The 13,672-nt window shown below is 39.7% G+C and overlaps 1 protein-coding gene across 1 annotated transcript in view; it reads left to right on the top strand.

The window, feature by feature from the left end:
* LOC114660131 (proton-coupled amino acid transporter 1-like) overlaps positions 1 to 13,672 on the top strand; it is an 82,447-nt gene that overhangs the window by 15,070 nt on the left and 53,705 nt on the right. Inside the window, exon 3 of the mRNA XM_028812625.2 lies at positions 4,268 to 4,358. Within this exon, the coding sequence (XP_028668458.1) occupies positions 4,268 to 4,358 (91 nt within the window). The remainder of the gene's footprint in view (positions 1 to 4,267; positions 4,359 to 13,672) is intronic.

Genomic DNA, 13,672 nt, shown 5'->3' with positions numbered 1-13,672 from the left:
TAAGATTTGCCTCTTAGAGCACAACAGCTCTGCCGCCTCACAGACCTGAGTTCGATTCCCCGCTGGGGATAAAATGTTGCTTTTTTTTTTTTTTTTTTCTTTTTAACCTCAAACGGACATAAAATGTATAAATTGGTATGCACTGTCAGTTAATGAGATCGTTATATTTTTATGTGGGATGCTCCTTTTGAAATATTTTTTTAACAATTGAGACTGCAATTAACAGGAACAACTGTCCTTATAACTGTTATTTTTAAGATCCATAACACACAGACAGACGAGCACTGCGTAATAGAGAGACAGACAGGCAGAGATATATAAATAAACAGGGAAGGCACATGTACTGAAAGAAAAAAAAAAAAGATCAATGTGCGTTGTTTCTGCAGCACTGAATGAGCTCACTAAGTAACAGCACAAGTACAGACACAAACCAAGTGTAATCAAGAGTCCTGGTTCGATCCCCACTCACTCCTATATTTGCCGTTTTCAGTAGTAAGCTGCTCTTTTTGTTAATATTATACAGTACACACATGTACTTGATTTGTGTCTGTACTTGCGCTGTTACTTAGAGAGTCAGATGGGGGGAGGGGTGATGTTAGAGCGGGTGAGCTTATTCAGTGCTGCAGAAACAACGCACATTGATCTTTTTTTTTTTTTTCTTTCAGTACATGTGCCTTCCCTCTTTATTTATATATCTCTGCCTGTCTGTCTCTCTATTACGCAGTGCTCGTCTGTCTGTGTGTTTATGGATCTTAAAAATAACAGTTATAAGGACAGTTGTTCCTGTTAATTGCAGTCTCAATTGTTAAAAAAATATTTTAAAAGGAGCATCCCACATGAAAATATAACGATCTCATTAACTGACATTGCATACCAATTTATACATTTTATGTCCGTTTGAGGTTAAAAAGAAAAAGAAAAAAAAAAGCAACATTTTATCCCCAGTGGGGAATCGAACTCAGGTCTGTGAGGCGGCAGAGATGTTGTGCTCTAAGAGGCAAATCTTAACACGCTACGCCACGGAAGCTGTTGTACTGTCCTTGAAGCTTTTGTGAAAGTGTTTATTTGATCTTTGGAACTCGGGCTTTACACATTCTATAGTTTAGCCTACTACATTTTGTAACATTTATTACTAAAATATAACAAAGTTTCTGTTTTAACAATGTGTTTACACAGATTACTTTAGAATAACGATCTCTTATTTCCACTGTAAAACTCCACTTCACTCCCACATAATCAATCAAGGCATGAGCTGGGAAAAGTTTGCTCACGTTCTAAGTCGGTGGGGGGATGGAATAGCCGGCTGCTGGCAGCTTGTCTTTTATCAGCACATTTAGAGGACAAAGGATGCTGGCGGAGAGGTGTGAACGGATTTGAGAAGCGATTTAAGGTGGGCCGGATATACGAGTTTTTTCGTAGGCTCTGGTAATTCTAGTGTTAAAATATTTCAAATCTGATATTTAAAGTTTTTTTAATATGAAATGAAACTCTAAGAACAGATGAATGTTGGACATGGCCATGAATGAAGTACCATTTAGAAAGGAAAAAAATCCAATGGATTGTGCATGAATATGCTATCAAACCATTATGTATGTATGGGATTAAAGAAGTGTGAATTTGTGTATATCTGATTCGGTATGTACACCAGCATTTCAAAATAGCTGTACTCAAATGATGAAACCTTTAATTTTATTCCTAAATGGTACCCCATTCATAGCTAAGCCTCCATTATTACCTCCAGCTTCAATAAAGTATAATTTTAAGATGTGTGTTAGCATCTTCATGTACTACAAGCAATGAAAGCTGACTATTTTTTCTTGCATTTTCATACATTTTTTTGGTCTGTTGGGTGTAGGAAATGTTGTAAGTGAGCCACCTGCCACCGCTGTGCTCTTCACTCATGCTTGCTCTATCTACAGTGTGCTTTCTCATGTATTCTCCTTTCCCCAGATCCAATTGGTGCTAACGGTATACTTCGTATTCGAAGTATTATTTTTTTTTACCTAGCTTAAATAACTGGAGTGTTTACAGTTTAAGGTTTTCTGTTATTTTTTCACGACCACATACAGAAATAGTGTAATTATAAGTGTGACACGTATTCAGTCATTATTTTCTTGTTGTCTGTGGAAGAGAGACCACAAGTCACATTTGGGCAGCAGTGTTCAAAAGTTATTGTAGTAGTGGCAGAAATTTTTTTGAGGTATATATAGTCAAGTGTGAGCCAAAGGAACGTGGCAGTGATTCACACCTTGGTACCAGCATTCAATGGTGGTGCTTTCAACAAGATTAGGGCATCTTTCACATTAAAAAAGAATTTTTTGAATAGAATTTTATTATTATTGTAAAAATTCTATTCAAAAACAACATTTGTAGTACAGCTATTTGGTCAGTTAAGGTTAGCAACAAAAACACACGTGCTGATGAAATAATGAAATTGTAAACACAGTGCCCATTGGCATTATCCACTGTGCATCTAGGATTAATATTAACATGAATAAGAGCACATTATTCTCAGTCAGTGCCCTTGCACCCAAGTTTGCAATCCATTAGTTTTCTGATGCCTTCTCACAATAATTGAAATATCTTGAATGTACAAATCCAAAAATTATAAATATCTATTTACAATCTGACAATTGTAAACCTGTTTGGAAGTGTTATGTCAGATATTAATAAACAATCATCTCTTCACCTTGTTTTCGCTGGGTGAATTTATACATTCAAAATATACAACTGCAATTGTTGGACAGCAGCAAGGAGAAAGCCCTCTCAAAAACAATGTGTCTTGACAGGATTAATGGAAAGATACTTTTCTGTATTGTGCAACACTGGCAATAATCTAAACCTTATTATAAGAAAACTGAAACTGGAGAATGTGATGGTGTTCTACCAGAGCAATGATCTGAATCACACTGCCCAAGCTGTATTGTATTTAACTAAAATTTAGAAAATTGGAATTTTAGAGTTGTCCAGTAAGAGTCCTGAACCTTTTCATTTGGGGGAGAAAAAAATCAGTGTTACGACCTTGACACTACTGTTCATTACTATTCCACAACTATCTTGAGACAGCTTCAGTTGTTCAGTTAGAGTAAATTTGCAAGTTAATGGATATGCATGCATTCCCAAACCTGCTTCTCTCATTTAAAGTTGTGGCAGACTGGAGTCTGTCCTGCCAGCAGTGAAAATGTTAGTGTAGACTTTCGCCAATTTATCAACCTTGTTCAAAAATTGAACAGATCTCTTCATGTTTCTAGCATCCCGGCCACGATGTGAAACAGAGATCCTACACCTCATTACCTGCATTAATTTTCAATCCTGAGGTGGGTGTCTTATTGATGTATTAATCACATCAAAATCCTACAGGGTGTATGGTACAAACCAGCCCTGGATAGGGTGCCAGTCCAGTGCATAGTCCACTTACGCATACAGCCATCCTTATACTCTGCTGCTGCTTTGCAGTAAGGAGACTATGGAAGATTGTGGGTTCGCTTCCCTGTTCCTCCCTGTTTGGATAGCGCTTTGAGTACTGAGAAAAGCGCTATATAAATGTAATGAATTATTATTATTATTATTATACTCGTGCAGAAAACATTTGGTATTTCAGTTAGCATTATCTACATATCCTTGGGAACGTGGGAAGAAAATCCATACAGACCCATGAGAATGTACAAAGTCCACACATAAAGTGATAGTGTGATGAATTCAGTCCTAGGAAGAAACATTTAATCCATTTTGAAAAGCAATAAATGGAATCTGTATAAAGTATCTGTGCTAAATTAGTACTATTTAATTGCTTAAAATATGGTACCTGCCTTAGATTTTTGAGAAAAATGACTGCAATTTAACTTAAAAGACTAATTATTGAATATAGTAAAGTTAAATCTAGGCTAATTTGTATAATAGGAGATGAAATAAATTATAGGGTTTTTAGTATTTTTTTATTAAGAAATGCAATCCTTTGAAACAATGTGTGCATGTGCAGTAAACATAATGAAAATTGCAAGAGAAATTCAAGTGTGGTGGAGGGAGGAAAAAGCAATAGTTAAAATAATCCCAAGTGAAGACGAAATATTGGACGTTTGTATTTTGAGTAAAGTAAATAATGGAGGTTCAAAGATAAAGTGTTATAATTTTGTCTGACTTGTGCATATCTTGATTGTCAAAGTCACAATCAATAAGATAAATGATCTTCTTGAAGAGATTTGTGTTTATGTACAGTATACAAATTACTACTTTGGTTTATTAATTGTCCTTTTTTTTGTCAAAATAGCTTTTTTCAGACCTTAGTTCACTTGTTAAAGGGAAATATTGGCACTGGTCTTCTAGGGCTTCCTCTGGCTGTGAAGAATGCAGGAATAGTGGTAAGAAATGCATGGTGTTTTTCCTTTTGATCCTTCTGTTTTAAACAGTAATTAATAAAAGTGGTTCCTATACTTTAGCTTATGAATCTTTGTTTTATTTATTGCCTTTTGTCAAATAATTTAGAAAATGTATTTTGCATGTTCTTTGTTGCACTTGATTTCTGATTTATAGTCGGTAATATAATTAAAAAATGGTAAATGATGTAAAACTATTGATCAACAGTGAGAGTAGCATGGTTGCACAGCTTTTACTTCTGCTGCTTCAATGATCCAGGAGAATGGGTTCAAAATCTGGCCTAGCCATAGTCTGTGTGGAGTTTGTGCATTATTTCTTTTCTTGGATGGGTTAATTATTAAATATTAAGGCTATTCTTCCACCTTCCAAAGACATGCAAATTAGGTTAACTGGCAAGTGATGTGGTGTGATGGATATTCTGGCTTGGTTCCTGTTTTGTGGCCAATGCTGTCATGATAGGCTTTTTAAACACCACCCTGAGCAGCCAGTGTTGTTTTGTGGTTAAGATGTTAAAAAGTTGTCATTTCTATAGGAGCAGAATTTTTGCGTATTAACCTTTGCATACCTGTAAAATGGTATTGGAGCCATCTGAGTTACATAAGATGTAATATTGTATGTCTTACTCCTCTGTAATGTAGGTTTTATAATGAAACCTTGAAATCAATAAGATAATTACAAAAACAGAGTTTGCCTCACTAGTTTTTGCATCAGTAGTATTAATTATATATGAAATGGTAATTTGTATCTGTACTTATATAGTGCCTTGAGTTGTTGTTCATTATACAGTAGAATGGTGCTATGCGAAATAAGGTGTGTTTGTTTACATGACTGTGCTTTTTGATAGACTGGCACCCTTTTCAATTTTGGTTCCTTCTTTCTTCTTGAAGCTGATAATGTTGGCTTCCTATTGCTTTTGACCCTGAATTAAAACTCAGAAAATTTATAATTAACACCATTGTAGTTATGCTCTGTGACTGGTTTGTCTAGTTTAAAAGTATTAGTTCTAAGTATTTCCACATTTATTTGTGAGGAACCCTTTGGATACATAAGCATCCATCCTGCTATCCACTAATTTTGAAAGCTTGTTTTTCCCCTACAGAGTGGTGAGGTTAAGTCTGTGTTACCTACAGAACATAAAGTCAAAATCAACTTGGGTAGGAAAGGTTTTAGTTCATAGTGAAGCACACTGTCAGTCACAGTTTATAGAGCTGCCAAAAACGCTTGTCAGCCAGTCCTTGGAATATGTGAGTAAAATGCAGTCCTCGGAGACCTGGGCCTTTCAGTTTAAGCAAAAAGAGATTGAGAGGTGACATGATTGAAGTGTTTAAAATTATGAAGGGAATTAGTACAGTGGTTTGAAACTGTTACTTTAAAATGAGTTTAAGAAGAACACTGGGACACAGTTGGAAACTTGCCAAGGGTAAATTTCACACAAACATTGGGGAGTTTTCCTTTTTTAAAGCTTGGCCTTATGCTATTTTGGTAGAATTCAGTGGACAGCTTTGTTGGGCTCAGTGGACTGTTCTCATCTAAATTTTCCAGTTATTCCAAATAAACTAAGACATGAAACAAGCATACAAACTACACAGTCTAAACTGGGTTAAGGTCCATGTGCTCTGAGGGAGCAGTACTGAGACCTTGTGTGCCACCATATCTCGATTTATCAAAAAACATTAATATCCGAAACTAGTGTCATTTCTTAAACCAATTTTGTTACTGTGGACGATTTTTGTGACTGAAGACAGAGAAGAAAATTAAAATTAGTCAAAACCTTTTATTAATACATACCAGGCAAGGGTAAAATGTCAGAGAAACACAGTCCTAGGACACCGCACTTCATCTGCCTCGAGCGCAGATGTCCTTGTTCTTTTATACCTTTCTAATCTCCTGATCGTTGACCATGTAAGCAAAAAATAGCATCCTGACTCATTGTACTTTTCCAGTTTTTGTAAAGTCATTACCCTAAAGGTATATTTTCTTGTCACACACATCATCAAAAGAAACTTCCAGAAAGTATACATGCTTTTTGTCACGCACGCCAAACACAAACAAGTTTCATCACTCTGTCCTATTTTCTATACACACATACATTTTGTTCAATTACATTTTTTTTTGTTTCCACACTCCTCCCTTTTTGAACAAAAATGATGTGGGCCTATAAATTCTATTTTGAAATGGTTGATGAAAGGGAAAGGGGAGAGAAAATGGAAGAAGCTATACGAGACATGCGCTCATCATGTAGCACATATGCCCTTTCTATAGAGGCAGTAAAGTACTTAGATATTATATTGCGAAACAAAGGGATAATACAACAACCAACCAGGAGGAGGAGACAAAATGTCACAACCAAAGAAATAAAAACAGATCTTATCCATTGTCCCCAGGATCCGAAGGAGGATGTAAACCACTGATCCCAAAGATTTGTAATGCCAGAATTAGTGGAAAGTTCTTTAGAAAGAGCAGTAAGGCCTGCCAATGCACGAGTTATTGATCCATCTGGCGCGGTATTATTTGGAATATATGTACAACAAGCATCACCAAACATAGCACAGACACCTCCCTTTTCGGCAAGTAACATGTCCAAGGCTAGACGATTTTGCCAAGTCATCAGAGAAGTATGATCAAGCTGTTCATGTATGCCTTCAATAGCGTCTTTGGTGAAGTTAAGGAAACGTTGTTGGTTATAATTAATCCAGTCTACATTCTTATTAATAGTAATTTGGGGTATGATAGATTCAAAACCGGCTGCGACTTGATTCCTAGCTTTAAATCTGTCTGGGACACCCCTAGGGACTCTAATAGCATCTATGTATACTCCAGGGCCATGTAAGGAGATATCAGTAGTGAGAGGGAGGTAAGGATAGAAGTCTAACTAATTGGATTGGAGCACAGGTACCAGACCAGTTAGGGGGAAGGGTGGCAAATAATTTGGACCTACGGCACATCCACCAAATATCTGATCTAGGAGTGGTTTGGGAGAGAAGAAAGGAAGACAGAACGGTGTTCAGAGAAAAGTTAACCTGAAAAGTTTGAGAACAGAAAGAAAATGGTAATTCTCCTACCCATGTCGTTCCATAAGATTTGAAACATGTATAATTTCCTTCGTGAGTTTGAAACATAGGGGTATCCATGTGACGGGTGGGGGAAAAAAGAATAGATAGATTAGAACACTTTGAACTAGAGAGGGGTTTCTTGGAAGTAGTGAATAAATACAGAAGGCAGGGCAACCCCACGGGGTCAGAAATGTTAGATAATGGAAAAGGGACTGTAGCTAAATGGGGACGGGCTGCAGCGCACGCATAACAATGAGAACGATTAACTTGCTTAGCTGAATAGAGAACCCACTGCAACCATCTATTCTGATTCCCATAACCAGTTTCTACTGAAAAAGTGGATGAAAGGGTAGGAAATATTCATAATCTTAACAGGAGAAAAATCTGAACCAAAAATTGGGGAGATGGGTGTGTGTGCCAGAGAATGAGGGGTGTTAGTAACAGGATTGTCAATCTTAATTAGAAATCTCCCTAAAGGGTCTGTTCCAGATACATATACCCCTAATACATAAATACCTGAGTTACAATGGTTGTCAGCACATACAATGAGAGGCATGTCCTTTTATGATAGAAAACCGTAATTCTTTAAACCGTATTTTTGGGCCTCAAAAGGTTGATAACCCCAGTTCTCAGTTCCAGTGTTAGCAAAAACCCATTGCCAGTTGTCGCAGTCACTTCTCCTCATACACACGTATTTGTCAGATCCGGTCCACTGGGCTTGTCGACCAGTCCCACAGTTGATAATAGAGCAGAAATCAAACTGCACTGATGTGGTGATTCCCAACGGGAAAGTCAAGGTGACCAGGGCAGTAGACAAGGGAAAAGAAAAACATAGTAGCACAGCAATCAAGGGTGCCATCTCTTGCAATGTGAGGCGTGAATCCAGGCAGGCAGTCCTTCAACTTTCACGGCGTGTGGTGTGGATAGAAGAATTTGGAATGATTCTCTCCACCTAGGCTGATGCCAGTGTTTCCTCCGAGTATCTCGAACCAGGATCCAGGTGCCCAAAGGAATTGGTAAATCCTTGGAAAGGGGGCTGGTCCTCCAGGCTTGATCAACCTGCTGGTGGATTTCCTTCAACGAGGTTCGCAAACCTGCAAGACTAGAGAGAAAATCATTGGGAGAAAAGGTTTGTTAGTGTGTTTATGAGTCCAGACTCCATCAGAGAGGGACCCTTCTTTGGACCATTTTCTCCTTTCGATATCCGTGGCTGCATTCTGTAAAGAAATAATTTGATTATCAGGGTCCTGGTCATTTCTCTGTTGGAATAAAGAAATTGGTGTGTTATTATATGCAGCCTCTTTAGCAAAGTGGTCAGCTAAATCATTCCCTTTGCCAGCAGGATCCTGTTTTCCTGTGTGAGCTTGACATTTAACAATCGCTAGCTCCGATGGTTTGGTTATAACTTCTAAAAGGGATTCGATCAATTTCTGATGTGGGATGGGTTTGCCAGTACTGGTCTTAAGTTGTGCTTAAAGGTTATCTATGCAACATACTTAAACGCGTCTTTTCCTTCATGCTTATTATTAACAAGGAAAACATACGTGCTTGAACCTTTATTCGTATCAAGTGTGCTGACCACTGCGTCACCATGCTCTTCCTTTACAGTACCTAAAATACATAACTTCCATTCATATCACAATTAGACACACACATTCATATCACAATTAGACACATTCCGCTTATTGCCAAAAAACTTGTCTCCCTTCTCATGTAATATTATTAAAAGAGCATTTTCCCTTCAAACTTGATCAGGGTTTAAAAGGAAAAATACTTTTGTATATTTACAAGCCTTAAACAAAAGTGGAGACATTCATTTGCGCTAAACCAATCACACAAATCGATAATTATCTTTTTCAGTTTTTAGTTAGAGCTCTCCAGGACTGGTCTTAAATTCCCTTAGTTTCCATAGTGTTCCATGATCATGGCAGACTCCAAAAGCATACCTGGAATCTGTATAAATTGTTACGATCTTCCCTTCGGACAGCTGACATGCTTGAGTGAGTGCTACGAGTTCAGCTGTTTTGTGCACTTAGCTTTATGAAATTTGATTTGCTTCCAGCAGGCGGTCCCCTTGGACCACTGCGTAACTGGTTGAGGGCGCTCCATTTTTCAATTGTAGCATTTGACAAAGTATAGAGTACATTCTGATACTCATAGGGATCCCTTTAATACACTCTATAACACACAAAATCACCCATACCATTTTCAACACACTTCACCCCAGTATTATTCTATATTTACACTATATTTGGAAACAATGCAGCAAAGGAAACAGAAACAAATGGACTCTGAAGAAAAGCAAGTTCCACTCTTCAGGACAAACAAACATAAAACAGCCTCTCAAATACACACGTCACAAGAAAAAAAAAAAAAAGCAAAAGACAGAAGAAATTTCATGAGAACTACATCCGTGCTTGCTAATACAGCTTCTGTTGTTGCAGCCACAGCACGAAGACACGGAGGAAATGCTGCGGCCACTGGATCCAGTTTTGTTTTAGAAAAAATAAGTCACCGGTCTTTGTTTATCTCCATGTTGTTGCATCAGTACTGAATTCATAAATCCCTGCTTTTCGTCCACGAACAAAGTGAATGGACGAGAATGATCAGGCAAACCTAGCGCGGGCGCAGATAAAAGAGTAGCTTTGAGGTTACAGAGCCTTCTCAGCCAGTTGTTGCAACGGCTGTGCTCTTTCAGTAAAATTTAGAACACACTGTCTGTAGTAGCCCAGAATACCTAAAACAGACATAACCTGTTGTTTTGTTTAGCTGCAGCTTAACCTTAGAAACTTTATGGCCATTTTCCCACAGAAACAGCAACAATTTCTGGGTGTCTATTGTACAATTTTCTTCCGTCGCGATTTCCATCTACATACTGTTTTCCGGCCAAACGCCGTTTAAATTTACTACTTCCGGCCAGACGCCGTCCAAATTTTTGGGCAAGAGCTTAACCAGAAACACAAAGGGCTTCTCTGTATCCCTGAGGCATGACGGTCCATGTCCATCGGCGGTACCGCGTTTGACGAGATCGGGATGTACGGCGGAGATGCCAGCCTCTGCTTCGGGAGACAAAGGATATTGGGCACGGTGCGGGCGGAAGGAGGATTTCGGGTGGATCACCAGAGGCTCACAATGGGCTATCTTTTGAAACACTACTTTAGTTATTAAATGGTCAGGAGTATCAAAAATACCCGGAGTAACTTGTAACCAGTCTGTTCTTTCAAGGCATTTTTCCACCCATGGTCCTATTTCCCCCCATTTAACAGTGTGTGATTTAGCTAAGGAAAAATATGAGGCACTATTTTGCCAAGATAATATATGTGCTGTGAGCATGTAAAATGAACAGAAGTAGCTACCTTTGTGGATGAAATAAAAACACAGTAGATGTGAAGGGTTTCCGGGGCAAGTACCAGAAGTAAGGAAAGATTCTAGCCAGGTGGTGTCTACTTCTATAGGGAAGTATTGGGCAGTACAGTGTAAAATGTCCATGCTGCAAAAGAGGGTTTGGGATAAGGGGTAATTTGACACAACAACTTGGGGGTTGAACAGAAAAAACAAAGCTGATTCAAACTTGAAAAAGGTGAGGTTGTCCAGAAGCAGTAAGCACAGTAACAGTTTCGTTCGAAGCAGGGACCTTTGCCAGCAAGCGAGTAGATCAAGTGGCACCAGTGTCGATTAAGAAAACAGTCTCAGTGCCATCAACGAACAATGTCAGTAAAGGATCAGTCTCTGAATTATGAGTGAGCAAAGGTAGTTGAAAAGAGTGGCTGGAGGTCCCAGTGTTTTCCTATGGCCAGTATTGTTAGTCAGGGGTGTCAGAGGAAACTGGTGGAATAAGGGGAGGTGGGGGCTGTTGCTGTCTGTGAGGGCACTCTCGACGAAAATGTCCAGTTTCACCACAGGCGTAACAAGAGAAGGAATTAGCATTGGAATTAAAGGGAGAGGGAATAAAAGGATTCTTAGTGTGGTCAACAGGAGGAGCTCTAAAACCACCTCGTCCTCTTCCTCGTCCTCGTCCCCTTCCTCTAAAGCCATATCCTCGACCTTGGTCAGGAGCATTCCTGGTATAATAGTTCATCTGTGCTGCCAATAATTTGGCATGAGAGTTCGATTCGGCCTGTTCAGCATGTCGTTTGACTTCATCAAACGTGGCACTTTCCCACTCAATACAGGAAGTGCGGACTTTGTTTTGTATATCAAGGCGCAAGCCGGAAACAAAAGGTGGAACTGCAGCTCGGGTGCGGTCATCAGCATTTCCCAAGCCCGAGTGATTAGCCATAAGGTCTTGAATCCTATGTGCCCATTCATCAACTGTTTCGTCTCTCTTTTGTTTTGCAGCAGAAATAAGGGACCAGTCCGTTCCTTTTTTATATGTTTCTGCAATATTTTGTCTCAACGCCTCCCATTGTGGGTTAAATTCGCCTTCTCCACCTATCCCCTGTCCTCGAGTTAAAGCTGGGTTCCATACCCATGGAATGTCATTGCGGACACCCCTGCTAACAGTGGCCCATGTGGTCCCAAACTTTCGACGAAGTACCTGGGTCCATTCAGCAGCATTAGGCTTATACATGCTATCTAACTGATCAAGTTGTTCAACAAATTTTAGTCCTCCTACTTCCTTTGGATCTGGAAGTGCATTCACGACATCTTTTAGTTCTTGGATGTCCCAATTCCGATTTATCATAACTGTTGTGGGATTTTGGGATCCAGCTGGATGGGCAGGGTTATCATGGGGATTGGGAACTTCTATTAAAGGGCAAGTAAGTGAATGTGAAAGATCAGAAGAGAAAAAAGTTGGAGCTGGTTTGTGAGTGGAGGTTTGACTTCGAGTGCATTTGGAGACGGGGGTTTGTCTAGTACAGGGTGAGTCATAGTGATCTGTGCCTGGGGAATCATCAGGGGAAACTTCTGCTAGTTGTAGTGCAGGGGGGGACAGTCGGAATGGGGAATAGAGGAGGGGATAATAGAGATGCCTGAGGTTGGTTCTGAGGAGGGGAAAAAAATAATAGGATAAAGGGAGGGGAAAAAGATAATAGGATAAATCTAAACCTGTCTTCTTTTCTATAAATTTTCTAGGAGACCCATTTTTACGGGGCGTCTGTTGATCCTCCGAAAATAATCCCTCCAGCACTAATGATTTTGATCCCCCTGTGCGGCGATTAACAGGCTTACTTATTAGTGATCCCATTATGTTCCCTTGCCCTCCCGGGTTCTGTATTTAATTTTCCAACTATATACTGATTCGCCTAATCCCTTGTACGTATGAATCAGCAAGGCATTAAGTGTGCCACTCACTAAACCTAAACTGTTCCCTTCTTAGTTCCAAGGGGAGACACCTAACTATCAACTGATCCAGTTCCCAGGAGAACACGGTTTTGTTGCTTATTCTGTATGTAGATTTATTTATTTCGTCCTAACAGCAATCCTGTAATCTGTGCTCTTTTCGGTTTATATTTCCATACCACCCCGTTACTCGTCCCGTTAGCCTGTCCGCTCACATCCCTGGATTCCAGCTCAGGTGACTTCGTGTCCGATTCGGTTCAGCAGAATACTACATCAATACGTCCAGCCGAGTCTAGGATATGGGTGAGGCCAGTATCCTTTCGTCAGACCTTTCGTATGCGTCAAACTGCTTGGGTCAAGTCTCCATCACCTTAAGCAACCCGTTGAGATATGAGTATGACTAGACGGTCAACAGGAAACTCGCCCTCCCGTTATTTAGAAATAAAAAATATTCGGAAATCCCCCGGTGCTTACCCCAGCCTGGAAGTGTGCAAGCTCTGTCTGGAAATCCGTTCAGTCACCGTGGATGTAGCAAAGAGGAGACCAGGGGCTCCTCACGCAAGAACTGTTTCAGGACAGGGCAGTCCTAACTTTTGCCGGAGCTGCATGCTCTGCTGCCGGATATCTCAAGTTAACGGCAGTCCGCTGGTAAGACGGATCACTGAAATGGTCTCGCTGGAGGAGTCGACCGGCCGTCTCTTGCCCCACGTCCGGGCGCCAAAACTGTGGACGATTTTTGTGACTGAAGACAGAGAAGAAAATTAAAATTAGTCAAAACCTTTTATTAATACATACCAGGCAAGGGTAAAATGTCAGAGAAACACAGTCCTAGGACACCGCACTTCATCTGCCTCGAGCGCAGATGTCCTTGTTCTTTTATACCTTTCTAATCTCCTGATCGTTGACCATGTAAGCAAAAAATAGCATCCTGACTCATTGTACTTTTCCAGTTTTTGTAAAGT

Source organism: Erpetoichthys calabaricus, chromosome 11 (assembly GCF_900747795.2).
Source record: "Erpetoichthys calabaricus chromosome 11, fErpCal1.3, whole genome shotgun sequence".
Lineage (NCBI taxonomy): Eukaryota > Metazoa > Chordata > Cladistia > Polypteriformes > Polypteridae > Erpetoichthys > Erpetoichthys calabaricus.
The sequence above is the reverse complement of the archived record's forward strand: the minus strand, read 5'-3'. Positions and strand labels throughout refer to the sequence as shown.